Source organism: Tasmannia lanceolata, unplaced genomic scaffold (assembly GCF_043159265.1).
Source record: "Tasmannia lanceolata isolate RefF3 unplaced genomic scaffold, GAP_Taslan_0.1 ptg000002l, whole genome shotgun sequence".
In the NCBI taxonomy this organism is placed as follows: Eukaryota; Viridiplantae; Streptophyta; class Magnoliopsida; order Canellales; family Winteraceae; genus Tasmannia; species Tasmannia lanceolata.
The window spans coordinates 25642505-25670076 of NW_027518679.1; the positions used below are offsets into that span (position 1 = coordinate 25642505).

Below are 27572 nucleotides of genomic sequence, written 5' to 3' on the forward strand. Positions count from 1 at the left end.
ACGTGGCAGACTTTAATGAATGGTGCGAATTATCCTACAGAAGGTGCGAATTTATCAACGACCCATCTCTATTTTTTTGGCTCGCATTCGCTCCCTTTGACGGCGCGTTTTAACGTCTTTTCAAGATCAGTTCACAGGTGCGAATTATCCTACAGGGGGTGCGAATTTATCAATGCCCCATTTCAATTCTTTTTGGCGCCACCTTTTTAAACCCTTACACCCAAAAACCTTCCATTTTGTTTTTTCTTCTAAAAACTCCCTTTCCAAATTCACCCCTTAAATCTCTCCCTTAAATCTCTCTTTCTTCCGTTCAAAACTCATGCGTTTTCCCCCCCCCTAATTTTGTTCTTGCCACTTCCCTTTCTTTCCCTAATTTCAAGATTTCTAGGGTTTCGCATTCTAGGGTTTCGAATTATTCTCCTTCGAATGAATCTTCTTCAAATGCCGATCAAATCTTTTGCAGAGACCACGTGTGGATCTCTCCTTCAGGAATTGCAGGTATTTTCTTCTTGAATTTCAAGATCTTTTTTCCTCTTTAATTTTCCATTTTTCTTTCTCAATTTTCTTCTTCTTCTTGTTTTTTTTGTTTTTTTGTTTTTTGTTTTGAAGTTGTGATGAATTTCTTTGAAGTTTCTTATGTTTGATTCTTTTTTTTATTTTATATCTGTATGTCAGTTTCTAACGCCTGAGTTTTGCGATCTTCTTTGATTTTTAGGGTTTCTCATATCTAAGAAATGATGCAATGTTGTAGATTTATATTTAGGGTTTTACTTTCTTGTAGAGTCATTTTCCCTCTTTTATTTAGGGAAATGATATATTCATCCCCCCTTTTTTTACTTAGGACAGCCCCCTCTAGAGTAAAAGAGTAGTCATGACTCATAAATACACTGTAAGGGGCTGTCTCAAGTAAAAAAGGGGGAAACTATGTCAATTCTCTTTATTTATTACCGTTTTTAAATTTTCTGTAACTAAATTATCACTCATTCATCATCATCATCATCATGTTCTTCATATTCTCATAATGTTTTTTGTTACAATTGTGGTATTTATGATATTTGCACTAACACAATTGAAGATTTCTATTTTCGTGTTTACTTTCTTGTAGAGACTGTTCATCCTCCTTTGTTGGCATCTCTTAAATATGATTACTGTTTTTATAAAGGGAAATGATACCAGCACAAACATGTTTTGATAATTGCACAAACTTGGTTTGTCTTTTCTTTAGCAATTGGCGTGTGGGAGCTTTTTGGGAACTGTAATAACCTTTGTTTGCTCTTTAAAGAATGAATGACAAGATGTGTTAGTGCAAATATAAAAAACTGGTTGTGTTGATTTCTTTTCGCTTTATTTATTACCTTTTTTAAATTTTCTGTATCTAAATTATCACTGATTTCCTTGTTTTGATAATTGCACAAACTCAGCTTGTCTTTTCCTTTCCAATTGGCTTGTGAGGGCTTTTTGGGAACTGTAATAACCTTTGACAGCTCTTTAAGGAATAAACGACAAGATAAGTTAGTGCAATTATCAAAACATGGTTGTACTGATATCTTTTCCCTTTATTTATTACCTTTTTTAATTTTCTTTATCTATATAATCACTGATTTATCATCATCATCATCATCATCATCATCATCATCATCGTGTTCTTCATATTCTGATAATGGTTTTTGTTACAATTGTGGTAATTACTGCCATGTCGATGATGGTGGCAATGAAATCAGAAAATATGGGATGAAATTGGGGAGACTGACAGCGAAAGAGATAAAATGTTGTTACAACTGGAACAAGAATGCCTCGATGTCTACAGAAGAAAGGTAGACCGTGCTAGCAAGTACAAGGCAGATTTACATCAGGCATTGGCCGAGGCCGAGGCTGAAGCTGCCAACCTCGTCTCTGCCCTTGGAGAACGTGCGTCATTTGCTCGGGTTCGTTTATTGGTTATTGTACATTTTTTTTTAATCTTGCTTTAGATGTTTCTTTCATTAATTTAAAGTCCTATGTGTAGTCTGAGAAATCCAAAGGCACGCTCAAGGAGCAGATTGCCGCCATAAAGCCAGTGTTAGAAGATTTGAGGCGGAAGAAAGAAGAGAGGGTCAAAGAATTTTCAGATGTTCAGATGCAGATCACTCGGATATGCGCAGAAATAGCTGGCAACGTCCATCGCAGCAATTCCATAGCGCCTCAAGTGGATGAGTGGGATCTGACGGTTAAAAAGCTAGGAGAGATGAAGTCACACCTTGAAGAGCTTCAGAGAGAAAAGGTATCTATACATATAGATTGTCAAACAACCAATTACTCCAAAAGCTTAAGCTGTTGGAGAAGGCATTATTTAATCTTTTATACTTTAACGCTCCTCCTTCATGTGTGGCCCCTCTTTTAAGGGTTGGTCTAAATGTGGCACATGTGAGCCCACTTTTGGGTTGGCCAGTATATGTGGATTTTTAATATCAAAGAGTTTTGAACTCAAGACCTTTGCTCTGATGACATGTCAAACAACCAATTACTCCAAAAGTTTAAGATGTTGGAGAAGGCGTTATTTAATCTTTTATACTTAAACATAAATAATAGAAGTCTTTTTTTTTTTTTTTGAATGGCGAGTGAATATTCATTGAAAGCGAGACCGAGGAGGTCCCAGAGGATACAAAATAAAGAAAGGAACAAGATATGGAAAAAATTACTGAAAACAAAGCGACAAGGGAGGAAGAAAATAGAAAAGATCAATGCTATCCCTTAAATAATAGAAGTGTTTTTTTTTTTTTTTTTGAATGAGAAATAATAGAAATGTTATGGGAATGATATTGCAAAATGAGCATCTGGGTTTACATTTTTTGTTTCATTTTGTTCTTTTGCAGAGTAATCGGTTGCAGAAGGTTAATGGCGATGTTATTTCTATACGTGACTTGTCGGCTGTGATGTTGATTGATTTCATGAAGTTAATTAGTGAAATTCATCCGAGCCTAGCTGATTCTGCATGCTATAAATCAGTAAGCATTAGCAATGAAACCCTTGCTAGGTTGGCTGGAACGGTTGATTCATTAAAGCAAGAGAGACAAAAAAGGCTACAGAAGGTAACACAAATACAATTGCATTCACTTTCTTTGTTCATGTTTTTATGAAGTTAGCTATTTTGTCATGGTTCAATCATCAAACTGAAAAGAATGGGCAAAGATCTGTAAGACCAACTCAAATTTATCTTATTGACTGCTGTTTGGCTAAGTCCACCATATAATAAAAAGAAACACATCAATGAGTCAATTTTCTAAACCAGGAAAATTTATTTTTGGTTGATTGAAATAACGCCAATGATGGTACGTGATCCATTATTCCGTAAATATCAATTGTAAGAACAATAACATATCTTGGTGCAGTTTTTTACAATTCCGGGTCTATCTGATCAACCTAGTGCAGCTGTAAACACATGCTAAACTTTACTCTTAAACTCATTGCCTATCACTTGGGTTCCACAATCACCCACCTATGCACTTTGGTGCTTTGTCTATATTGTTATCATGGATCACTTTCAAAGTACATATCAGGTACCCTGAAAACTTAAATAATATCAGATGAAACAATGTGAAAATGTTAGGTCTTTTCATTTTAAATAATTGATTCGAATTTGATTTAAAAAAGAATGAAGTAGTGATATCTGGATAAATAGTACACTTACTGTAATCATGGCATTTACGAATTTACTTATAGGTGAAATAGTAGAATTATACAGGTAATGTATATTTTTCACATCACTTATGCATCCGTTACATTTTGTAAATCTGATTTATGTTACCCAGTATGCAGTGTATCATATTGGGCAATTTCTTAGTTCATGATAAATATATTACAAGACCACAGTTGGCGAAAACACCCTAGCAACAATGGAAGCTTGCTTTGGAAGCTAAAATTTTATTGCTTTCAAAATTTAGTGGAAGCCGCTTCCAGCATGCTTCCTCTTAATTGAAAATACTCTTCAGATTTAGGTGATTATTTATTTTCTAAAGGATTGGTTTTTGCCTTTTGATTATACCAAGGTAGTGTATTTAAATCTTGAAACACTATTTAAGAAACTAATTTTAGGTTTCAAATAAAACTTTATGTAAGATTTCTTCAAAACCTGATCCTAATGCCTAAATGTAATTTTGGAATACAAAAAACGTTTATCTAAATGACTAAAAGGCCAAAATTGCAAAAAATTAGAACTTTTAATCCCAGTCACTGAATTCCTCCTTAACTTACTTGTTGTAAGCCTAGCCACCATCACACTTCTTCCCTAACCCACTGTAATCCTTTCTCTTCCAAAATGCTTCTCGTCCGTTTACAATTGCGCTGCCTACATCCTCCATGTTCATTTCCCATGATGCTTCTTCCCTTTCACTTCTCATCGTTTTTTCCATCCCTTCCTTAGTGCTTCTAGCTTCCTGCTTTTTTTTTTCTTTTTCAGAGTCCTCACTTCCTGGTTCCCCTTCCTGCTTGCTTTTTGCATCCACTTCTCGCTCTAGCAAGTATGTACTAGACTGCCATATCACAAGATGTACTCATTTACTTATATGAACATCTAACTGAGCTAGGGATTATTGTGCTCGACTTTAGGCATATTGAGTATTATTGGGTTGCTCATTTAGCAACGGAGCAGTCTTTCTTTTCTATCTGAATCATCATTTACTTATTATAAATAGACATTGGTATGGAACTTTATGGAACAGTTCACACGTTTGCTAACACCATTATTCTCCTTGGTTAAGAGATCTGCTTCATGTCCTTGGAGACTTGAGAAGTTCATGGATGAGGTTCTTGAAAAGTCCAGGAGTTCTGATACCTTTCGCTACGTTTCTAGAATGACTTGGCGGACAGTAGGCCATGTTCAGTGTTTATATAGAGTCCATGTATCTAGGGAAAACATATAGAGTCCATGTGTATACGGATACCTTCCATTAATCTAGCTGCCTTTCTTAAAAAATAAGATAAATACGAAGTTTCTGCTCCTGATGTGTATACATATATTTTTCAAATCCTAGTTGTAATTTGGTATTCAAATTAACTTGGATCCACTTCTTCACATGGTAATCAAAAGGCGATTCTAAGTGGTAATACCCTTGAGTGAGGATATGCATCTTGGAACTTGTACCAATTAATGAAAATTAATAAAGAAAGCTTAATTTTCAAGGAAAGCTTAAAAAATAAAGAAAGGTTAATTTTCCCGACCCCAACTAGTAGGACAAAGGCTTAGTTGAGTAGTTGAATAAAGAAAGCTTAAAAAATATTTGAAAATCAAAGTAGGGATGCAATTAATATTTATTTTTATGCCAATTTTATTATTTGCTTCTTGGTGCTCGTACAGGGAAAATGTCTTCTCTCTTAATACTGAGATTCTCATTTGAAAATCACCAGAAACTTACACATATGGGATTCTTATAAAGAGTCTCACAGTGTCACTCCCTGTAGGAATGTGAAAGGCTCTATCACTTAAAGAGGTAGATTAATAAATGTAAGACAAGAAAAAGAGTGTTGGTACCCTGTACCTCCTTGGATTAGTTGATTTAAATGATAGTTGAGTGAACTTCTTATGAAGTAGGGTTATATAAACATACTTCAGTACCAAAAAAATCATAACTTTAAGAATGCTGACTACGTAATTGAGTGTTCGACTAATCCTCATTAGACGAATAAGATTACCTCTCTGTGTGTGTCCTTTTCTCTTTCTTTTAATGTCACGTCATAAACATTTCAATTTTCAACATAATTACTAAATGCGGGTAACCAGAAGCTATCCAGTTTGATTTACCCCCAGACTATTAGATTGGGGTGATAAAGAATCTAAAATTGGGTGTTGGTTCTATATCATTAGAAAGAAGTCTGCCAGGCAGACATGGCTATCGTTTCCTGAAGGATTTTGTTTCTGTTGTAGCTTCAAGATCTTGGAAGTACATTGATAGAGTTGTGGAACCTCATGGACACTCCAATCGATGAACAAAAAAGATTTGACCATGTGACATGCTTGATTTCTGCCTCTGTCGATGAGGTGTCACGGCACGGATGCCTTGCTCTGGATGCCATGGAGCAGGTGCTGAACCTTCTATTAATGTTACAAACATTGCTTATTTTTTGTAATATTAATGTTCCTTCTGGTTTCTCTTTATCCTTTTACTGAAAGACCGAGGCCGAAGTTAAAAGATTGAATATCCTCAAAGCTAGCAAGATGAAAGAACTGGTCTTAAAGAAACAAAATGAGCTTGAAGAAATCTACAGAGGGGTGCATGTCGATGTGGACAGTGACACGGCACGGCAGATTCTACTGAGGCTTATTGACTCTGGTATGCCTCTGTTTAGTATTGCTTTTAATGTCATGATCTACCATAATAAAGCGCCCCCCCGCGTTGCAATTCGGTCTTGAATGTTTTGTTACATACTTGCATGGCTCGAAATTTTAAACTGTTTTCCTTGTTTTCATATCACTACCTAATGCAGAACTAGAAAGGGCTAAAGTAATTTTCAGAACAAATAAAAGAGGGTAAGTTAAAACTATGCTTACCATTCCAAAAAAAGATGAAGCTGAAACTATGCTTTCTTAAAATTCGAATCACGTCTAAAAAACTTTCTTGGTTTTCATATTAGATTTACTGTTCAACCCTATTGACCTTCTTTTGTTAGTCATTATAATGATCTGTACGTTATTTTGTTTATATTTTATGATTCAACAAATATTTCTTTCTGGACCTTCTTTTTCTTGAAAAGCCTATCTAGGTTTCAATTCATTGTTACGACACACCAGTCCAGGATTGGACATGTCCAAGTCAATGCATGAAATTTTACTTCGAAAGTTGAATAACTTCTGGTTTCTTCTAATTAATTTGCAGGTAATGTCGATCTTTCCGAACTGCTTTTGGGCATGGATGATCAGATTGCAAAAGCTAAAGAGCAATCCCTCAGCAGAAAGGACATTTTGGACAAGGTGGAGAAATGGACATTTGCATCTGAAGAAGAGAGTTGGCTTGATGACTATGAAAGGGTAATTTGAAGCTTGCTGGATAAAGAAACTTCTTGGTCTTTTAGAATTTAGACATACATTTGTGTTATAAAATTTCCACTTATGTTATAAAATTCGCTGTCAATGCCTCGGTACTTTGAATTAGGATAACTGTATACCATTTAGGTCTAACTTATTGTGTTTGACACGACATGATATTGATATTCACATTGTATATCTCATGTATACTTTTGTTTGTTGAATTGCAACTCTCGTTGAATCAACTGTTATGTGCTTCTTGTTTGTTAATGTTGCATATTTGCGATTTAAATTTTGAGTGAGTTTCTGGATTGCATAATCAACATTCCATTAATTACTATTCTAAGTTAACTCTAGTTAACTTTTCTATTATGTATTTACACACACACACACACACACACACACATATATATATATATATATATATATATATATATATATATATATATATATATATGCATGTCTGTCTGTGTTGAGTCCTATCTTATGGTATGGGATTATCTATATCCGTGTTCCCATTCCTATTTTAGTATCAGACTTAAAGAGGACCATGCATATCTATTATCTCCAATGTAGACAATATTATGATTTAAAGCATGATTTTAGGTGTTAGAAATCCTTAATTACATAAATTCGATGTTAAACTCCCATATGCGATCCATTCTATGAAAAAAGCTTAAAAACTCAACTCAACTAAGCCTTTGTCCCAAACTACTTGGGGTCGGCTAATGAATCCTTTAGAAAATTTTCACGAAAAAGGTGAAAGGTTCTACCCGGTTCAAATTGACGAAGTCTAATCCTGACACTAGTTGGGTTCTTCTACAGGGATCATTTTCTTCCATTCTATCCTATCCAAGGTCATGTTCTCTGTTATGTTCCTAGCCCTCAAGTCTTTCCTCACTGTTTCTACCCAAGTTGTTTTCGGTCTGCCCCTACCTCTTTTTACTCCATCAATTTGGCACGAGTCACTTCTTCTCACTCGAGTATCCAAAGGCCTACGTTGGATATGCCCAAACCATCTTAAGCGGTGCTTTCTCATCTTCTCCTCAATTGGTGCCACCCCCACCTTTTTACGGATGTCTTCATTTTTAATTCGATCTAACCTTGTGTGGCCGCACATCCATCTAAGCATTCGCATCTCTGCTACACTCATCTTATGCACATGCTGCTTCTTGGTGGCCCAACATATGGAGCTATACAGCATGGCTGGCCTCACAGTTGTCTTAAAAAACTTTCCCTTCAACTTGGTAGGTATTTTACAGTCACACAGAACTCCTGAAGCATGCTTCCACTTCAAACAACCTGCTCTTATTCTGTGATTAACATCCTCTTCAATCTTTCCTTCCTTATGTAGGATTGAACCAAGATAGCGAAAGATATCTCTCTGTCTAGTCATATTTACTACATCCTCTCCCCGCCTCCTTACATTGCTAAAGTTGCACTCTATATACTCTGTCTTAGTCCTGCTCAGTCTAAAGCCTTTGGATTCCAAAGTAGTAAATGAGGTACAAAATCAAAATTTGGACACACATACATACATGATAATAAATTATAAAAAGCACATAGAATATTTATTTTTAAATGTTGATTATCTGTACCACCAAGGTGATTCATACACGAGTTTTGAATGTTGTCCTATTATTTTAGTTTTTTACTATTTATCTTGATATATTTCAATTCTAATAGTATGGTTTGTGGCATATTTAAATTTTTTGGATTATAAATTTATGATTTTAGATGTAATCTAAGATTTACTATAAGAAACATTTAAAGTATACCTATACTAAGTTATAATGAAATCAATGCAAGAGTCAAGGAAGAACAGACAGGACATACAATGGTTCATCATTAAATTTAATGTTCGGACAAAGTAGACAACAATTCATCCTTCACTCCGTCTTCAATGGCTTGAAAGTGGAACAAAAAATGAACCTAATGCAAAGTAGTATCAAGGAGGAAGAGAAAAAACACATCAAACAATGGATACAAGAATATTAGGTTGAAATGGAAGAGAAATGAGGTAAACCCTAACAGTCTCAATGTAGCAGAAAACAATACAAAAGAAAATCCTCTTCTCTCTCTTTCTTGCTCTTCCCTAGGTTTGATGCTCCATGTGAATCTTCATGAAAATAAATAAAGTAAAATTATTAAAGTAACCCCATAAGTTGTTTAACATTTTTAAAGTAAAAAAGGAGAAGAAATCCTTATATCAGAGCACCCAAGTCATTGAAAATGAGGTACAAAAGAAGTGAGAAGGGAAAAAGAAAGGAGGAATGGGGAGTAGACGAAGATCGTGGGGGTTGAATATTTTCATATTTTTCAATGATGTTCAAGTCTGAATTAGAAGTCAGACCTCAGATTTTTGGTGATCTTTCTCAAATCCATGAGGAAGAAGCATCGAATCTTGATTCATGTTTTAATAATGATGAGGTTCGTAGAGCAGTTTTTAGCTTAAATAAAGACAAAGGCCTTGAGGCCTGATGTTTTTTTCTGTACTTTTTTTTTAAAAATTCTGTGAATCTTCTGAACTCTATTTAATAATACTTCTGAAGAATTCAATGCCTCCATATCTTTGATCCCTAAAGTTAGGGATTCAGTGGGTATTAAGAACTTTAAGCCCATAAGCCGCATTGGAAGTGTCTTCAAAATTATATCTAAGATCCTATCGTTAAAAATAAAATAGGCTATGCCTTTATGGTTGTGCTAATTAGAGTGGTTTTGTATTCTGGAGACAAATCCTTGATGGGACAATGGAGATCAATGAAGTCATTGACACAACAAAGAACAATGCTCTAGGAGTATGCTCCTTAATTTGGACCTTGAAAAAGCTTATGATAGGCTTGAGTGGCCCCTTATATGGACACAATGAATATGTGTTTCGATCTTAAATGGAGAAAATAGATTGAATGGTACATAACGATAGTCCATTTTCCATTCTCGTAAATGGTGGTTAGGGAGTCACTTTGGTATGGCCAGAGGTCTAAGGTAAAGGGATCCTCTTTGTTTTTGTTTATGCTTGCGGCAAAAAATATTAGTTAGATTATACTTAAAGCTTCGGAGTCCATCTTGCTTATGGCTCTAGGATTATTCTCTTTAAGTTGGACCTTGAAAAATCTTATGATAGGCTTGAATGGCTCCTTCTTATGTGGACACAATGAATATGAGTTTCAGTCTTAACTGAAGAAAATAGATTGAATGGTACATATCGATAGTCCATTTTCCATTCTCATAAACGGTGGTTAGTTTTATTCTTTTCGAAAGGATTCATTAGCCGACCCCTAGTAGTTTGGGACAAAGGCTTAGTTGAGTTGAGTTGTATAAACGGTGGTTGGGGAGTCACTTTGGTATGTCCAGAGGTCTAAGGTAAGGGGATCCTCTTTGTTTTTGTTTACGCTTGCCGAAAATATTAGTTAGATTATACCTAAAGCTTCGGAGTCCATCTTTCTTATGGGTCTCGTTTTCTGCCCTCTTGCTCCTCATATCTCCCCTCTCCAGTATGTGGATGGCATTATTTTCTACCCAGAGATACCATTGTCCTAGGTGGTTAGGATAAGTGTCTTGATTTCTCTTATTGATGAAACTATTGGGCAAAGAATTAATAGCAGTAAATTTTATTTGTGTGGTATCAATCTTGTCTATTCTGAAGTTGACTCTCTTTCTGTTGCATTTGGTTTTAGCACACCTTATTTGCTAATCAAATACCTTGGTCTTCCTCTCAAGGATTTGAATCTTAGTCCACATGATTGGGACCCAATGGTTGAAAGTATTGAATCCCGCCTTGAAACTTGAAAATGCAAGTATCTTTCTATTCCTGGTAGGATTGCCTTTTGTTGAGGAAGAGAAAGAGAGAAAGAGATTGTGAGTTAGGGAGTCTCCCCTGACTTATGTATTTATATATAACGAGAGATATACAAAAGACCAATATGCCCATAGGCATATACATACACTAACACTCCCCCTCAAGTTGGAATGTATATGTCAAACATCCCTAGCTTGCCACAATTATATCTCAATTTGGCTTTGTTCAATGGCTTGGTAAACATATCCGCTAATTGGTCCACCGATCTAGTGAACACTGTGCATATTTCTCCTTTTTGAATCCGATGCCGGATGAAGTGGCAATCAACCTCGATATGTTTAGTTCTCTCTTGAAAGACTGGATTTGTGGCAATGTGAATTGTTGCCTTGTTGTCACAATATAACCGAGAAGGAGATGATGGGGAGAAACAAATCTCTGACAAGAGAGCGTAACCAAATGAGCTCTCCACTTATGTGTGCCATAGTTCTATACTCCGCCTCTGCACTAGATTTGGAGATAACGTCCTGTTTCTTACTCCGCCAAGACACTAGGTTACCTCCCACAAATGTGCAGTATCCTGTGGTAGATCTCCTATTACCTGGAGATCCTGCCCAATCTGCATCATGTACCCTTCTATCTTATGATGTCCATGTTTCTTGAATAGCAACCCTCTACCTGGAGCACCTTTTAAATACCGAAGAATCTGAAGAACTGCTACCCAGTGTGAAGTACGAGGTGAACTCATATGTTGGCCGACAACACCAACAACAAATGAGATATCTGGGGGTAGATAAGTTTACCAACTAGACTCCTGTATCTGCCTGGGTCATCTAACAAGTTTCCCTCTTCAAGTAGCAACTTCACATTTGAGTCCATGGGAACTTAGGCAGGTTTCACTCTAAGATAACCTGTCTCCTCAAGCAAGTCTAAGACATATTTCCCCTGTGAGAGAGAAATTCCCTTTGTCGAATATGCAACTTCAATACCCAAGAAGTATTTATGACAACCCAAATCTTTGGTAGGGAACTCATGTTGCAAGAAGGTCTACAATTTCTAGATCCCAGCTATATCACTGCCAGTGATGATGATGTCATCGACATAGACTATCAAGAGTACACACCCAACTGTAGACTGACAGCTGAAGGCAGAATGATCAACTGCACACTGCTTCATACCAAAGCGCATAATGGCATCACTGAACCTTCCAAACCAGGCTCTCGGAGACTGCTTGAGACCCTAAATGGATTTATTTAATCGACATACAGAGGATGACATCTCCCCCTGAGCAACATACCCAGAAGGTTGCTCCATGTAAACTTCCTCTATGAGCTCACCATAGAGATGAGCATTTTTGACATCCAAATGATGTAAAGGCCATCCCTGATTGACAGCAAGAGAAAGTAGAACACGTACTGAAGGAATCTTCGTCATAGGAGAAAATGTCTCGCCATAGTCCACCCCAAACGTCTGAGTGTACCTTTTGGCAACCAAGCGCGCCTTAAGGCGCTCAACAGAGTCATCAAGCAAATATTTCACCGTATAGACCCAACGATACCCAACTGGGCGTGCACCAGGAGGCAGAGGAACTGAATCTCAAGTCTGATTGGCCTGAAGGGCATCATCCATCTCAAGGTCCATAGCAGCGCGCCACCCCTGGTGATCAAGTGCTGCAGCCAAGGACTTTGGCAAAGAAACAGAAGATAGAGAGAACACAAAATTGCGGAAAGCAAGCGTGAGAGCATCATATGAAACAACAGATGAAATAGGATGAGCAGTACTATGAGAATGAGTGCGGGAGGCAATAGGAGAGTCGATAGATACCTCGGATGTGGAAGGAGGGAGCTCTTGAGGGGCTGGCGATGGCGCTGCGGGAGATGGATGAGCTGCAGAGGTATGGCGGCGGTGATAGGTCTTCTGAATGACTGGAGCTGGAGGTTGAGCAGGTACCTGTAAGGGAAGAGAGGTCTCTGGAACACGAACTACAGAAGGGGAAGGTAAGAGAGACGATGGAGATGGACAGACCACGGGGTCAGGAAGAACGGGAAGCGGTTGAGGAAGATCTGAAGAATGAGAGAGGGGTCGTATCCGGAGAGCTCAGAAAGAAGGGCTCAGTCTCGAAGAAGAAAACATCTACCGAGACATAGGATCGACGCAACTGAGGGCTATAACAGCGATAATCTTTCTGGGTACGTGAGCCGCCGAGAAAAGGCATCGTTCAGATTTAGGATTTAATTTATCTAAACCAGGCCCAAGGTTGTGGACAAAGCAAACACATCTGAATATCCGAGGAGTAAGAGGAAATGGCTCATGATGAGGATGCAAAATTGAGAAAGGGGATAAGCCCCCTAGAACCGATGAAGGAAGCTGATTGGCCAGATAGTTAGCAGTTAGAACTGCATCACCCCAATAAGATTTGGGAACTCGCATCTCGAAGAGAAGAGTGCGAGCCTCATCCAATAATGATCGCATTTTCTGTTCAGCGACACCATTCTGTTGCGAGGTGTGGGCACATGAAGATTGATGTAGGAAACCACGAGTGGAAAGAAATTCGTCAAAACCATTGGATTTTGAGAAATATTCTGTGGTATTATCAGTGCGAAGGCATTTAAGAGTGCAATTAAATTTGTTAGTAACTTCTGAATGAACAGTACGAAAAACAGAGAACACTTCTGAGTGATCTTTCAGTAAATAAAGCCAACACATACATGAATAATCATCAATAAAAATGACAAAATAGCGATGTCCAAAAACAGAGGTAGTCCCCTTGGGACCCCATACATCTGAATGCACTAAATCAAAAGGGTGCGAAGCCCGACTAACGGGCCTAGACGGGAAGGACACCCTATGGTGTTTTCCAAGTTCACAAGCCTCGCACGAAAAAGGGGTAACAGAAGAAGAAACGATAGATGTTCGTCGCAAACGATCAAGGCTGGGATATCCAAGACGGCAGTGCCACTGATATGCGTCGCTGAAGCTGTGTAAGATGGTACGAGGAGGGCTACAGTCAAGACGATAAAGGCCATCAATCTCACGGCCCGAGCCAATCGTCCTCCCAGTCAAGAGATTCTGAAACAAGCAATAAGAGGGATAAAATGAGACAGAACAATTGAGAATTTTAGTAATCTGACTAACTGAGAGTAAACTAAAGGATGACTTAGGCACACATAGAACATAGGACAATGTAAGTCCAACACAAGGAGAAATATCACCAACACCAGATATAGGAGTGGAGCTCCCATCAACAAGTGTGATGGACTGATCAGAAAGGGGATGAAATGAACGAAGTGAGGAAGAAGTACCTGTCATATGATTGGAGGCTCCAGAATCAATGATCCAGGAGCTGGAGCTAGTAAGAAGAGATGCAGAAGAGCTACCTGGCTGAGCAAAAGTCGCAGTTGGGGGATGACTGGTAGACCTGAGACGCTGTAACTCATCATAGTCGGCACGAGACATAAAGACCCCATCAACTTGAGGCCCAATGCTGGGTGGAACGGAAGCAGAGGAAGGCTCGGAAGAATCTAGTGTAGCGAGATGTGCGGAGCGGCCAAAACGAGCCTAAGAGGAAGGACGAAGCTCAGGGTGCAATACATAACAAGTCTCCATATAGTGTCCCTCACGACGACAATGCGAGTAATAACGATGTGGTCGGCCACCACACCCTGCAGGAAGATCACGTCCACGACCAAAGGTGTCTCGACCCCGTGTAGCACGATCACCTACGCCATAGGCAGCAGTGGCAGTAATATCGACCGAAGGACCCAATACAGAGTCACTAAGAGCACACTGCTGGGCACGTAAGTAAACCTCCTGAAGAGAGGGCATGGTGCCAGATCCAAATATCTGCTGATGGAGATACATGTACCCAGGACCCAAAGTCTCTAGAAACTGAACGACACCTATCTGATCACGCTGCTGAGCGGCCGTAGTCAAATCAGTGGTAAGAGACATAAGAATATCTAACTGCTGGCAATGAGAAACAAACTGACTATAGTAGGTCGAGAGAGGTGTGTCTCCGCGGCGAAGGTTCATCCACTGAGAATATGTGGCACAGATTCGAGATAGGTTGCCTTTCCCGGAGAAGGTAGTAGCAGTGTGATCACAAACCTGGTGAGCAGTGGGAAGGCGTATCATGGTCCCGAAAATCTCAGGGGACATACTCTGCGAGAGGAGAGTACGGATAAGGGCATCATCCTGCTCCCACTTATCATAAGTGGGATCATTAGAAGGAGGGGGTCATGATGAAGATCAGATCTTCCCCCTAGCAATGAGATAGGTCTCCACAACCACTTTCTAATTCAGGTAATTGGAACCATCAAGCCTGACTGTGGTGATGGGAGGAAAAGAACCATCCATCGAAGAAGACGAGGGAATATATGAAGAAGATGATGGGTGAGTCAGAGGAGCAGTAGCCACAGAGGGCTGCCTGCGAGCGAGATCCTCAATCATTGGGCTATCCATGAGTAAATAATCGAAGAGAGAAAATCGACTGACGAAAAGAAATGATGCCTCGGCGTAGATCAGAGAAATCAATAATGGAGATCGCGGCTCCAGAGAGAAAAATGATAAATATGGCATGAGAGAAACCCTTGATGGCATGAAGAAGATAACAGATATAGAGATATGAGATCGGAGCCGCAGAGAGAAAAATAAAGAGGAGAATATTGTTAGAGATTTAAGCCATTTGGGAAGAGAGGTGGATTAGGGTTGTCAAAAATCAACAAAATAAGTGAAAAAAATAGAGGGTAGGTGGTCCACGATGGAGAAAGGAGAAGGGGAGAGAGGGGTACGAGGGTCGTGGAAGTGAGGGAACAAGAGGTGGTGTTAGAGGAGAGGGGGAAGGGGGGTTAGAGAGAGGGTTGGGGGCTGGACAGGGGTCGGAGGAGGGCGTGAGGGTATGGAGACGGGGTGTGGGGGCGGGAGTATGGAGAGTGGGGGGCGGGGGGTACTGGAGAGGGACAGGAGGGGGGGTGGGTTATGGAGAGAGGGGCAAGGGGTACTAGAGAGATCGGGTGAGTATGGAGGAGGGGGCGGGGGATGCAGGAGGGTGGGGTGGGAATTGGTTAGGGTTAGGGTAGGAGGGAAGGAGGGGAGAGGTAATGGGTGAGGGTTAGGGTTGGGTAAAAGTTAGGGGGGAAGAAGAAGAATGGAAGAGGAGAGGGGTGTCAATGGGGGTCCCTAGGGATTCAAAACCCTAGGGCTCTGATACCATGTTGAGGAAGAGAATTAGAGAAAGAGATTGTGAGTTAGGGAGTCTCCCCTCACTTATGTATTTATATATAACGAGAAATATTCAAAAGACCAATATGCCCATAGGCATATACATACACTAACACCTTTCTCAAGACTTCTCTCTCTAACATGCCAACTTATTTCCTCTCCCTTTATAAGATTCCTCCTTTGGCAGAAAGAATTTGAAATATCTTTCACAACTTTGTAATTCAGCCAACCTATTGAGTACTTGCTCCGATTGTTCCTCTGTATAAAATTAGGCATGCCCACTTTAAAATGAGAGTCCTGATCACTTCCGCCATGCTCATGTTGTGCATCTCATGGTATCATTTCCCATTACAAACTGAGCAATTTCAAATAAAGTGTATTTGGTGTCTCTCTCTTATCAGGATTATGGTACTATAAAAATTAGGGTTACACCATTTCAAAGAGATAAAAATAAAAATTAGGGGTACATTTTATTTATGGTTTGGCCAAACTCATTGTATCTGTCCCTGAATGATTTGAAGCATGCAAAGGTTCTGTTTGAATGTTTTTATTGAGCTTATCATTATAGTTTTTTACTTGGTTTTTCTTCTGCAGGATCAAAATCGGTATAGTGCCGGTAGAGGAGCCCATAAAAATCTGAAACGGGCAGAGAAAGCACGGATACTAGTCAGCAAAATACCATGTGAGCCTGTAATCATCAGTCATGATTATACATTTTAAATCCTGCAGTTGATTGCTAAACAATTATTTCCATATTCCCTTCATAGATAAGCATTTATTCATTTCTAATCACTAGAAAAGGAGCTTGTAAGTACGCAAAATGCTTGTAGTTCTGCTGGAAGGAGAGGGGGGAGGAGAGATGTGGGGGATGAGCCTTCCTCAAACCAATGTCTAACATGCAACTTACATTAGGTCTAACAATCGAGAATAAGGCATCTGCATTGTTTAAGAAACTATCAAGTAACAACCAAGCAACAATGGCAACAACTAACAAACATTAGGCAACCAAGATATATAACATCACACTTTGTCAATTCACAAAACATTCATAGAACTTTAAATAGTAATTAGTGTTAGGCCCTCAAGCCTCAATCCTAATGTGCAAAGATGGTCAATAGAAAACGTCTCTCAAACTCTACTTGTTAATAAAATACTTCTGAACTGAATTCCATGTCTGCTTCTTTCGTCCAGTTTCCATCATCACCATCATCTTGCTCCCCATGAACTTCTCTCTTACGCTTTCTTTTGAATCAGTCTCCTCTTCCTCTTAGTTGTGGACATTTTCAAGATATAACATCACACTTTGTTTACCATTTTTTTTTGCATCGATTTGTTGTGAACATGGCAAGTTGATAATGTTTATTGCTGTGACTAATGCGCTGACTATCATAGTTCTTCTAAACCTGTCTTTATGTAGCTCTTGTTGAGAATCTGAATACGAAAGTTAAAGCTTGGGAGGAGGAGAAAGGAATGGTTTTCTTATATGATAAGGTGGGACTGTGTCTATATATTGCTATTTTTGTAATTTTTTATTAAAATATTTTTATTTTTGTGCTTGATCTTAGGATGTCATACTTGAATTTCAGGTGCCACTGTTACAGACCTTGGAGGAATATACTCTACTCCGACAAGAGAGAGAAGAGGAGAAAAGGAGATCTCGGGTGAGAGCATTTTGATTTGTTTCCTTCTTTTTCTGTTTAATGGTGGTATATCCTTCTATGATATTCATTGCAATTTTCCACATCAAACTTCGATATTTTCGTGTCACAGCCATAAATTATTTTGAGGAAAATGTGTTTTTGAATTGGAAAATATTGTTACTGACTTTCAGAACTATTGTTTAAATATGGTGTTATGAAGGTCTGGTTCGGAAATTTTCATGAATTTCACTGTTAAATCCAGTCAAATGCATATATATCTTTTGTAAAGATGATTGCTTTTGTCAGTTAAACTGTACAGGTGAATCCACTAATCCTTTTTCTGAGGCTAGCTGATTCCGACACTTGTACATGTACTCATGCAACTTAGCTAACAATTTATTTATGCTTGTATCAAAATCTCCTTATATAAATATTCATCCATGTACATTCATGTCTACTGTTATGCAAGAAATAAATGTATGCATGATGATGCATTTTTAATACAAAATGACATGTATTTGTGATTTATGCTATGTAATTCAAATCTACTCTAAATGCGGACCATTGCATAATTTCTCCATTTATTGTTCTGGATTGGACAGTGCTTGCCTGATCAGATTAATTTCGATGCATGAACCATCCAGTGGGGCCCATCACATGGAGGGTTCAGATCAATGTAGTGGACCCTACTCACATGCAGGGGTGCCACCTGGGTCGGGTCGGGTTGAGCTTTTCCTAAAAATGATTCGGAATCGACCCAAACCCAACTCGATTTTACAGTATAAGCTCAACCCGAATGCCCAAAAATCGACAAGAGTTTTGCTTCATGAATGCACATAATCATGTCTAAACCCAGAAATTCAGTGTCTCTATTGGCAAAGATCATAATGGTTACACTCTTAAACTATTGTTTACATGAACATTTCCATGTCTAAAACCAGAATTTCAGTGTCTCTATTAGCAAAGATCATAAGGGTTACTCTCTTAAATTGTTGTTTACAGGAGCAGAAGAGGCTACAAGAGCAACTGGTTACTGAGAAAGAGGCACTGTATGGGTCGAGGCCCAGCCCAAGCCCAGTGAGGCCACTTGTAATGAAGAAGCCATTGACTCAGATTTTGAATGCAAACACGACAAGTGGAACTCCGACAGGCCGACGTGTCTCAACTCCGTCGGGTCGACACGGATTATCTTCTGCTAAGGATAGGAAGGATGGTAAGGGTGCCACCGTAATAATACCCACAAACTATGTTGCCCTTCCAAAGGATGATCCTCCATCTCGTAACAGTTCTGCCATTGTATCGCTTTAGAGGGATGATTCTCTTCTCTTCTCTTCTCTCTGTTTGGTCTTTTTCTCTATTTTCTTTTCTTATTTTTGTAGTAAGATTTGTAAGAAGTTGTGATGAAGGATTGAAAAATGTACATTCTAACCTCTGATTATCTGCCTTATGTTTTTGTGGGTCCTATTATTATTGTTCTCTCTTTCTACTCCAGCAGATGGGTAGAGTGTATACCAGAGTAAAGCCCATCTCTAAAATTTTAAAACACAAATCCAGCCTACACACAAGTCGGGCACAAGGGACTTCACCCAAGTACAACCCCAAGCTAAATATTACAAAGGTATTCAACCTAAGAAATGAAGCACTCCCCTTACGCTTCAGATAATGGCATATCTTTCTTTAAGGCTTTCTTTGGTACTCATTGACACTCGGGTAGGAAAAGGTTCTTGAAATCATCAACATTTAACACCACAGATAGAGGCATGTCACGTTGTTATTTGACTCATTTCCCACTAATTTGTGGAAGCCAAAAAAATCTCAGGAAATTTTTTCTGTCTTCAATGTTTTTCTTCAACCTTGAGGTGGGATGTTCAATCCCAGCTTACCTACCAAAAAAAGGCAAAAAAATTGATCCGCACTAGCTTCTATTCATGCTTTCTGTCTATGTTACGAGCCATAGAAAGAATTCCGTTGTTCAATAATACTAAAATGAAGTAAGATCCAATCCATTAGAAAAAAGGAATGATGTTAGAAAACAGTGAACCTTTCTTTTGTAGATAGAAGGGTTTTTTTCCTGTGGTTGCGTCATTCAAAGTAGGCACTTAACTAAATTAAACTAAACTTGAATATGAGTTTTCAATGCATAACGTCATTGTTAGTTGTAAAGGGATAAAGGGATTTTGTGAAAACTTGGTGGATGCAAAGTGTGTTGGATTTGCAATAGCAACAACATTATAGTGTAAAAGGAATTGAGGACCCAATGGTATGTTAAAATCATGCATATGACAAAGCACACTAAACCAACAGCAGATATACACACGCCCTCCCCTTTGATGATAGAGAAGCACTTGGAATGAAAAATTATGGAGGAGAAGGTGCTTATCCTTTTTGACTTTTTTTTTTGGTGAGTATCCTTTTTGACTTATGATGCAATACTATTGCTAAACTTCAAACACACCCTCTACTTTAGGGCTTACTCACCTTTCATATGCGGGTCCACCAGAGAGAGAGAGAGAGAGAGAGAGAGAGAGAGAGAGAGAGTTTCTTCTTCTCATGTTTTGGTATTGGGTAGGTGTTATCTGTGTATGTGGGTAGGTGGGGGGCTCTTTTCTTCTTTTGTTTTATAGTATTGTGCATGAAAATTTTATATAGAAAGAATACAAAGATCAAGTACAACTAAAGCCTATGACACTAGCACACTATTATTATTATATTTATAACATTAATGACAATAAACTATAGGGTAGTGGGTTGATCTAAATCTTGATTTTCTCCATTGAGTGTCTCCTTACAATAAGACAAAAACTAAAAGGAAGTGCTTTGCATCAAAGCAAAGAGACATATAATCAAAATAAATACGTGGAGAATCGGTATTGCATAATCATGCCCTCTGCATTTTTCGGAAAAGCTTTGAAAAAGATAACTTTTCTAGAATTTCTTGCTTTTCCATGGTTTGATTACACATGAGAAAACAAAAACTTGAACCATTCACAGTTAAAGTTTTACTTATAGGGACCTTCATTTTATAATAACCATATCATTACACTCTAAATCCACTAAGTCTCCATTTCTTTCGACGTAAAATGGGTGTAAAATTTATTTTACACTCTCGTTTTCAGTTGAAAGAAACAGAGCCATAACAAAACAAAACAAAATCCTAAGAAAACTTTTTCCATAAGAAATATGTTTCCTGCAATCCAAACAGTGCCTTAGTGATTTCCATGCAGATTAGCCTTGTTTGAAGATGTCATAATAATGCTAGTCATTATCCCCAATTGCTCTATGTTTCAAAACTGTCATGATTTTATCCAATTAGTGAATGTCACATGCACCATTTTAGGTTGTTCCCCACTTGAAACTCTTTAGTTGGATTTTGGGGTCTCTTTGTTTTGATCATACATGTAATGAGTGCATAATTACATCACCAATGTATATGGCAAAAACCCAAAAAGAAATGATGTGTCACCATGGCAAAAGTTCAAACTTCAAATCTTTTTGCAGCAGTAAGGACAAGCAAACTGCAAGTAGAATCGTGGAGTGATCACTTGAAAGTTAAAACCCCTAATATTCAATGTTTTAGGCTTAGTTTTTCATACTAAGTGTGAAAAAAGTGAAAACAAGGCAGTTAATATAATACAAACTACTTAATCATGTCGGGCGAAGCAGTAATTTATTACTAGGCCCGGTTTAGATTGCAGGAATTTTCTAGAAAAGTTTGGAAAGGATAAATATTTCTAAAAGTTTCTACCCTTTTTCACACTAAAAAGGATAACTTGAACCAACCCTATTCAATTTCTATAGGAAGGACCTTCAATTTATTTATGATGATATCCCTCAAAATTAATCGCAATCATATCATTCCCCTATAATATTCGGAAAGAAAAAAATTTCTATCAAAACTACATATTTTTTTCAATCCAAATAGGGTCCAAGCTAAATTTAAAAAAGAAATAAACTTGAGTTAAATGAAAAATATGTGAATTAGGGAAATGATATTTACGCCCCTTTCATCACGAGGGACACCCATTTGCCAGTGTACTTTGCAATCAAAGCCACTGGATTTTTTTGACATAAAGTACATCATCTCCCTTTTTTCCATTGATACACTGACGTTGGGTGTCCCTGGTGATCAAAAGAGGCGTAAATATCACTTCCCGTGAATTATGATTGAACCAATTTGGACTGAACTATGGCCATTTCCTGTCAATCACTGGTCAGATTCTAAGAACATTTGTCTTAGCCATGCTTAGGAGTGGTTTGGTAGAAAATTTTCCTTCAATTAGATCATTTTGCATGTTTTCTTTACGTTTGCTCTTTCCTTCTTCATGGAAATTATGGAATGTCACTTTGTTTCTTTCTTCTTCAAGCTTCTTCATTTTATCTCTTCTTTCTATGTGATTGGACCTCGCAAGGAACTAACTCTCTCTCTCTCTCTCTCTCTCTCTCTCTCTGTGAAACTACTATATAGAGGTATCAAATCTGCTTATTTGTGGTGAAAATGGAGATCCATTTCCCGAAAGTCAACACGCCCTATCACATGAAAATAGCCTATATGGGGCCCACTTTTGAAAGTTATGAAAACCCTTGACAATGATTGTTAGGATAATTTTCTCTTCAAATCCAAACCATTCTTTTGTTTGCTACCAATTCGTACATAGGCCACAGGCCACATCCCATATCTTCTCCAATTGATAATCCTAGCCATTCATATCGTATGGCATCTGTTGATTCTTCCTCCAAATTAAAATATGGTGTTCCATATTTCTGCAAAAAAAGAAGAAAATAGATGATGTTAAAGAAACATTTTCGATGCGGCGAGATGAAGTACGGACTAGGTCGCTTTCTTTAAGGTGAATTTGTGTCTCTGCAAAAATTAATTCCGGTGCAGCAGATCGGAACACAATCGCACACAAGATTTAACAGCTTGACACATGGCTGATATTTATCCAAACTGCCCGATCAGATAGATTTGAAGAACCACCCACAAGAACACTCCGATGCCTACCAAAATATATAAAACATACAAAGAAAGAAGAGGATAAAGAGCACTGTTAAAAGAGAGAAAAAACAGAGAGCCAAATAAACCAGAAAGGTTTCTGTTCATTTTTCTGTGCTGTAAAAAAATATAGGGCAATCTCGGTTTTTTTGTGTTCCAGGACCGTTTTAAGTGATTTCGGCCCAATAAGAGCAAGTTTGGGCCCGCCTTATAAAAGTGGATTTTAGGGCTATTATCGTGGTCTTGTCTTGGAAAGAGAGATGAGAACTCAAAAGGGGGAAAAGGGTGTGCTAGGGTTTCATGTGTGGGGTTTTTTTGGTGAAAGACGGTGATCTTCTCTTGTAATCTCTTGATCTTATAGTGGATTTTCTCGTTGCCTCTGCCGTGGACGTAGGCTTTGCCGAACCACATAAATCTTTGTGTCTTCTGTGCAATTGCTTGTGTTTTCTCGAGTTTTGCTTTGCCATTGAAATAGCAGATTGCTTTAGAAGAGTGTTTTTTCATAACAAAAATAATTAAGCTATTAATGAAGGGACGATGGCATGATTACGATAACATATCTAAAATTTTGATAAAGGAAAAATTGCCAATGGGGGGCACCAAAATACAAGAATTGTCAATGGGGGACACAATTTTGGAAAATTGTTAAAGAGGGTTGATAACCCTCTTTTGAGAGTTTGATAAGCACATTTAGAGGGTTGATAACCCCCTTTTCGTCCCTCTAACAATTTTTCAAAAGTGTGTCCCCCCCACCCGTTGGCAATTCTCGTATTTTGATGTCCCTCATTGGCAATTTGTCCTTTGATAAATAATTGGGAGGTGATATATCCATGCCTATTATTTACTTGGGACAGCCCGTGCACCTATGACTGTAGAAAAAAATAAAGAAAAAAGGGCTGATGTACTTCGCGGAAGAATTCAAAGGGCTTGATTGCCACGTACACTGCAGCTAGCTGTCCCGTGTAAAGAAAAGGGGCGAATTTATCATTTCTCTAAATAATTTTAGGGGAATGATATTTTCCCCCTCTGACGGATAAAATCCCCCCCTTTAACGTTATTCTTTAAGTTTTAAAGGCAAAGGAAAACGTTTTAGGGGGTGAATTTATCCTAAGCAGTGAACCATTCTCATCGAAACCGTTCGGGGGTGGCGGAGGGTGGAAGATTTGTCCGTTTAAGGGGGTGAAAATATCATTTCCCTAATTTTTATCAGCTTTAATAGACATTGTGACTGTAGTTACAAAATTAAATGAATTATAAATGCAGTTCGGTGAGACAGTCCAATGGGGACGCCCTTGTTGCTGTTTTTTTCGCAAGGACGGCCTTCAGTTTAGCATTCCTCCAATGCAAACAACTTTCCAACACATAGAAGGAAAAAAAAAACGAGTGTTAGATGGAAGATTCGAACTTCAACTAGCTCCTAAAGTTAACCACATGGCCGTTAGTGGGATGTGAATCAACGTCAGTGATTCCGCCACGTGTGAAAAAAGATAATTCCTGAGAAATATTCAATTATTAAGTGCATGGAGGAAGAAAGGAAAACATATATTATGAAGAAAAGATTATTGCGATTCTCTCTAGCGTTCCTTTTTCTTTTAATTTTCAAACTATTACATGAAGGAAACAAAACAAAGCTCCCATAATAACAAAATAAAAATAAAAATAAAAAAGTGGGAAGGAAATGACAAAAAGGCCCTTCCTGAGCCCATGCACTCTCTCTCTCTCTTCTCTTCAAATGCTAAGGGTAAGTGGGTAACTATCAAAGTTCTTGTACACTAACAGTGACCGTTACGGCTTGGTCCAATGAAGAAAGCTTTTTAGCTTTAGCTTTCTCAATCTCAATATCATTGAGTTCAATATCTTCTACAAAACCCTCATTTTTTGCAACTCCCTTTACTACCTCTGGTATTTCCATGGCTTTTTTCTCTTTATATTCTTTGTATTTACCCCATAGAACTGAGTAGAGGCCTCCCACAATCAGAACTCCACCAAGAATACTGCACCCAAAGGAATAAGATATTAGTTGATGTAAAAGAGAAAAGGACTAGAAATTTTTGGTGGGGTTTTGGATTTTTTCTGTTGTTCTTTTGATAATGATGCTCAAGTAAAAAGTGGAAATTTGTTTTTTCTTTTGATAGGGATATGGGATTATGAGATACCCATGAAGTGAATAACTGTTAAAAGGTAAGTTTTTTCTTTTTAAAAAAAATATGTTCCTATTTTCTAGTATAAGCAAATATGAGAAGATGGTTTTTTTTTTCAAGAAATTTGGAGAATATAACAGATAAAAAGAAGAATATATTTTTTCATAGAAATGTCTTTTTTATTTATTTTTAAGGGGTGATGTGAAATGAGTTAGAGAGTAAATGGAAATTACCCTCCTAAAGTAAGGGTTTTCTTTAAAATATTCTTATTTTTCTGGTATAAGCAAATAAATGAGAAAGAATTTTAGTTTTTTTTTTTTTTCAGGAAATTTTTTTTTTTTTCTGAAAGAAATGTCTTATTTATTTATTTTTAAGGGGTGGTGTGAATTGAGTTAGAGAGTAAAAGGAAATTACCCTCCTAAAAAGATTTTCTCTGCAAGAATAAGAGATCCCATGATGGCTACTATGATCATCATAAGAGGGCTGAAGGCAGTGGCAAAGACAGGTCCTCTTTTTTTCATCACTAGCCCTTGCACATAGTAAGCAATGCTAGAAGAGACAATCCCCTGAACATGTAAATATAATCTTATTAGAAACCATTTAATTCTAACAAATATATAAGAGAGAGAGAGAGAGAGAGAGAGAGAGAGAGAGAGAGAGAGAGAGAGAGAGAGAGAGAGACTAACAGCATAGGCAGCAGCAAGAAGGTTCATGTCCCAACCAATGGTCCAGACAGAAGGTCTGTGCTCCATCACAAAGGTGACAGCAATGGACTGCAGGGTACCCATAAAGCATACCAATGCTGTGAGTGAAAGGTGAGCTGAGTATCTCTTCATTGTTATTGCCTGCAAACCCAACACCAAAAGAACAAAATTTTCTTATTTTTCCATTAGATTCTTCCAATTTACCCATAGTACTTACAAAATCCTCTCAGACACAAAGACAAAAATAAAAATAAAAAAAGAACAGCAACCCAAAAAGGTTAATGTGTGAAATTGAAAAGCACTATAAGATTAGCTAAGATTTTCTTGTTTCTTGTAAGGGGAAGGTGGTTTTTTTAGTGGGATTCTGTGATTCTCTTGTTTACCTGTAAGATAAAGAAAGATGCCCATGCTAGAGTTGCTATGATAAGTAGAATGGAGCCCTTGAACCAGTCTTTGTCAGTTGCACCAGTTGTGTTTGTCACATAGGATTTTCTAGGATGAATATGCTTAGACCACACCATCTCCACTATAGGCCCTTTGTACAATGTCATCAACATGGCCCCAGCCACTGTCACTACAGTTCCCAACACCTTTGCTTGACACCTCACTTTCTTCATGTCTAATTTCTCCATCCTATTTCACCACCAAAAAAATACCCAAAAATATTATTACAATTCTCACTAAAATGATGATGTTGGTGATGGTAGTCATTTTACATGTACGTATGTATCTATGTATGTACCTGAAGATGACGGCCATGACGAACGTCATTGCCGGCAACATGTTGCTCATGGCGCAGGAGAAGGTCGGGGAAGTGAATTTAAGCCCGGCGTAGTAAAAGTTTTGATCGATCACCGGCCTAGAAAATCCGATCAAATGTTAGCTAAAGACGTCATGACCACAATTTTTCATGACATGATGCATGATGCTAAGATAGAATATGTACTAACCCGAGAAGACCCAGAACAAAAATTTGCAAGAAAATGGGAAATGTCATCTTGGGTCGCACCTTCCTGTGACACATAAGTGTATCAGAGTCATTTCTATTAACATAAGGTAAGTGATGACATTGTCTGGAAAATCGAAGGGTAAATTTTTTACCTCTCGAGGATGAGAGCGAACGGAGCAATGACGCCGGTGGCAAAGGCGTGGCGATAGACAACGAGCACATAATGACTCATGCCTCTATTGAGAGAGACCTTGGTTATGATGTTCATACCGGCGTAGCCGAATTGCAGTGAGATCATGGCGAGATACGGCTTGCACCGTTGGATTAAGTCACTAAAGCATCCTCGGCCGTCCATTTTTTTTGTTTTGTAAGGAATTGAGCAAGCTTACAAGACACTTACAAGAAGAGAAGAAAAAAGGATGCGGGAAGAGGAGGAAGAACTCAAATGGTTTGTAGTGTTTCTCCTGAGAAAAATGATGGCAGTAGCAAGTAGTATTTATAATGTTTTGGGAACATCTATCCAAATAATTGTGTGGGTATTAAAAAAAACGAGACAATGCTCTCCTACTATTCCTACGACCTTCATGGGCCCATGCATTCATCAGCATGGGCCCACCCGGGATCTATTTGAATATTCACACCCAAAATCATCCAATTAGAAGGTCAGGGCCACATATGAAAGGGTGAATTCCACGTGGCATCAAATGGGTGGTGGGACCCATTTCTTACGTGGATAGGGTAGTGGGAGAGTGATTTTGAGAGGGCATCAAAAGGGATTAGAGATTGGTGCATGCTGATTCTGCCTTGGATCTCTATGGTGGGATGGTGCTTCACACGTGTGGATCCACACTCAACAGCGCGTGACGCGGCGGTCCGACAATCCGAAAATCGGTTTGAGAGCTGCGGCCCACATATGTCGGACGAGCAATTGACAACGATCGCCGCAATCCCAGCATCCACATATGTCTTTGTGGCGATCCAAGCCGTTGATTTGATGGGCTACCATCAATTGAGTCTAGATTTGCCAGAGTCACAATGAGTAGATGATCCCTTTAGCTCGATCAAATTGGGTTTCCTTTTAGGGTTTTCTCAAATAAATCCGACCCGGTTGATATTGACGCGATTTGATCAA

General features: G+C 38.3%; 2 protein-coding genes across 2 annotated transcripts; one reads left to right on the top strand and one right to left on the bottom strand.

Moving 5' to 3' along the window:
• Positions 1 to 274: 274 nt before the first annotated feature.
• LOC143883168 (65-kDa microtubule-associated protein 5-like) lies at positions 275 to 19115 on the top strand. Its single transcript, XM_077386522.1, has 11 exons — positions 275 to 498; positions 1722 to 1925; positions 2006 to 2260; positions 2853 to 3068; positions 5900 to 6055; positions 6146 to 6305; positions 6849 to 7000; positions 16608 to 16695; positions 17431 to 17504; positions 17600 to 17674; positions 18656 to 19115. Exons 1-11 carry the CDS (start codon positions 427 to 429, stop codon positions 18959 to 18961), a joined length of 1758 nt encoding a protein of 585 aa, XP_077242637.1. The 5' UTR covers positions 275 to 426; the 3' UTR covers positions 18962 to 19115.
• Positions 19116 to 24169: 5054 nt separating this feature from the next.
• LOC143883176 (WAT1-related protein At5g07050-like) lies at positions 24170 to 26919 on the bottom strand. The gene is made up of 7 exons (XM_077386530.1): positions 26593 to 26919; positions 26442 to 26504; positions 26234 to 26350; positions 25875 to 26124; positions 25474 to 25632; positions 25202 to 25353; positions 24170 to 24640 (listed from the first exon to the last, which is right to left on the bottom strand). The coding sequence occupies exons 1-7, from the start codon at positions 26793 to 26795 to the stop codon at positions 24403 to 24405; spliced, it is 1182 nt and encodes a 393-aa protein (XP_077242645.1). The 5' UTR covers positions 26796 to 26919; the 3' UTR covers positions 24170 to 24402.
• Between the last annotated feature and the right edge of the window lie 653 nt (positions 26920 to 27572).

Bases quoted from the DNA above. Each gene is read 5' to 3' on its own strand.
- LOC143883168 (XM_077386522.1), top strand. From the start codon at position 427: ATGAATCTTCTTCAAATGCCGATCAAATCTTTTGCAGAGACCACGTGT. The intron at 6,306-6,848 runs GTATGCCTCTGT...ATTAATTTGCAG, and splicing joins ACTGAGGCTTATTGACTCTG to GTAATGTCGATCTTTCCGAA. The intron at 17,505-17,599 runs GTGGGACTGTGT...CTTGAATTTCAG, and splicing joins TGGTTTTCTTATATGATAAG to GTGCCACTGTTACAGACCTT.
- LOC143883176 (XM_077386530.1), bottom strand. From the start codon at position 26,795: ATGGACGGCCGAGGATGCTTTAGTGACTTAATCCAACGGTGCAAGCCG. The intron at 26,125-26,233 runs GTACATACATAG...GTGGTGAAATAG, and splicing joins GTCATGGCCGTCATCTTCAG to GATGGAGAAATTAGACATGA. The intron at 25,633-25,874 runs GTAAACAAGAGA...TTGGGTTTGCAG, and splicing joins CATCTTTCTTTATCTTACAG to GCAATAACAATGAAGAGATA.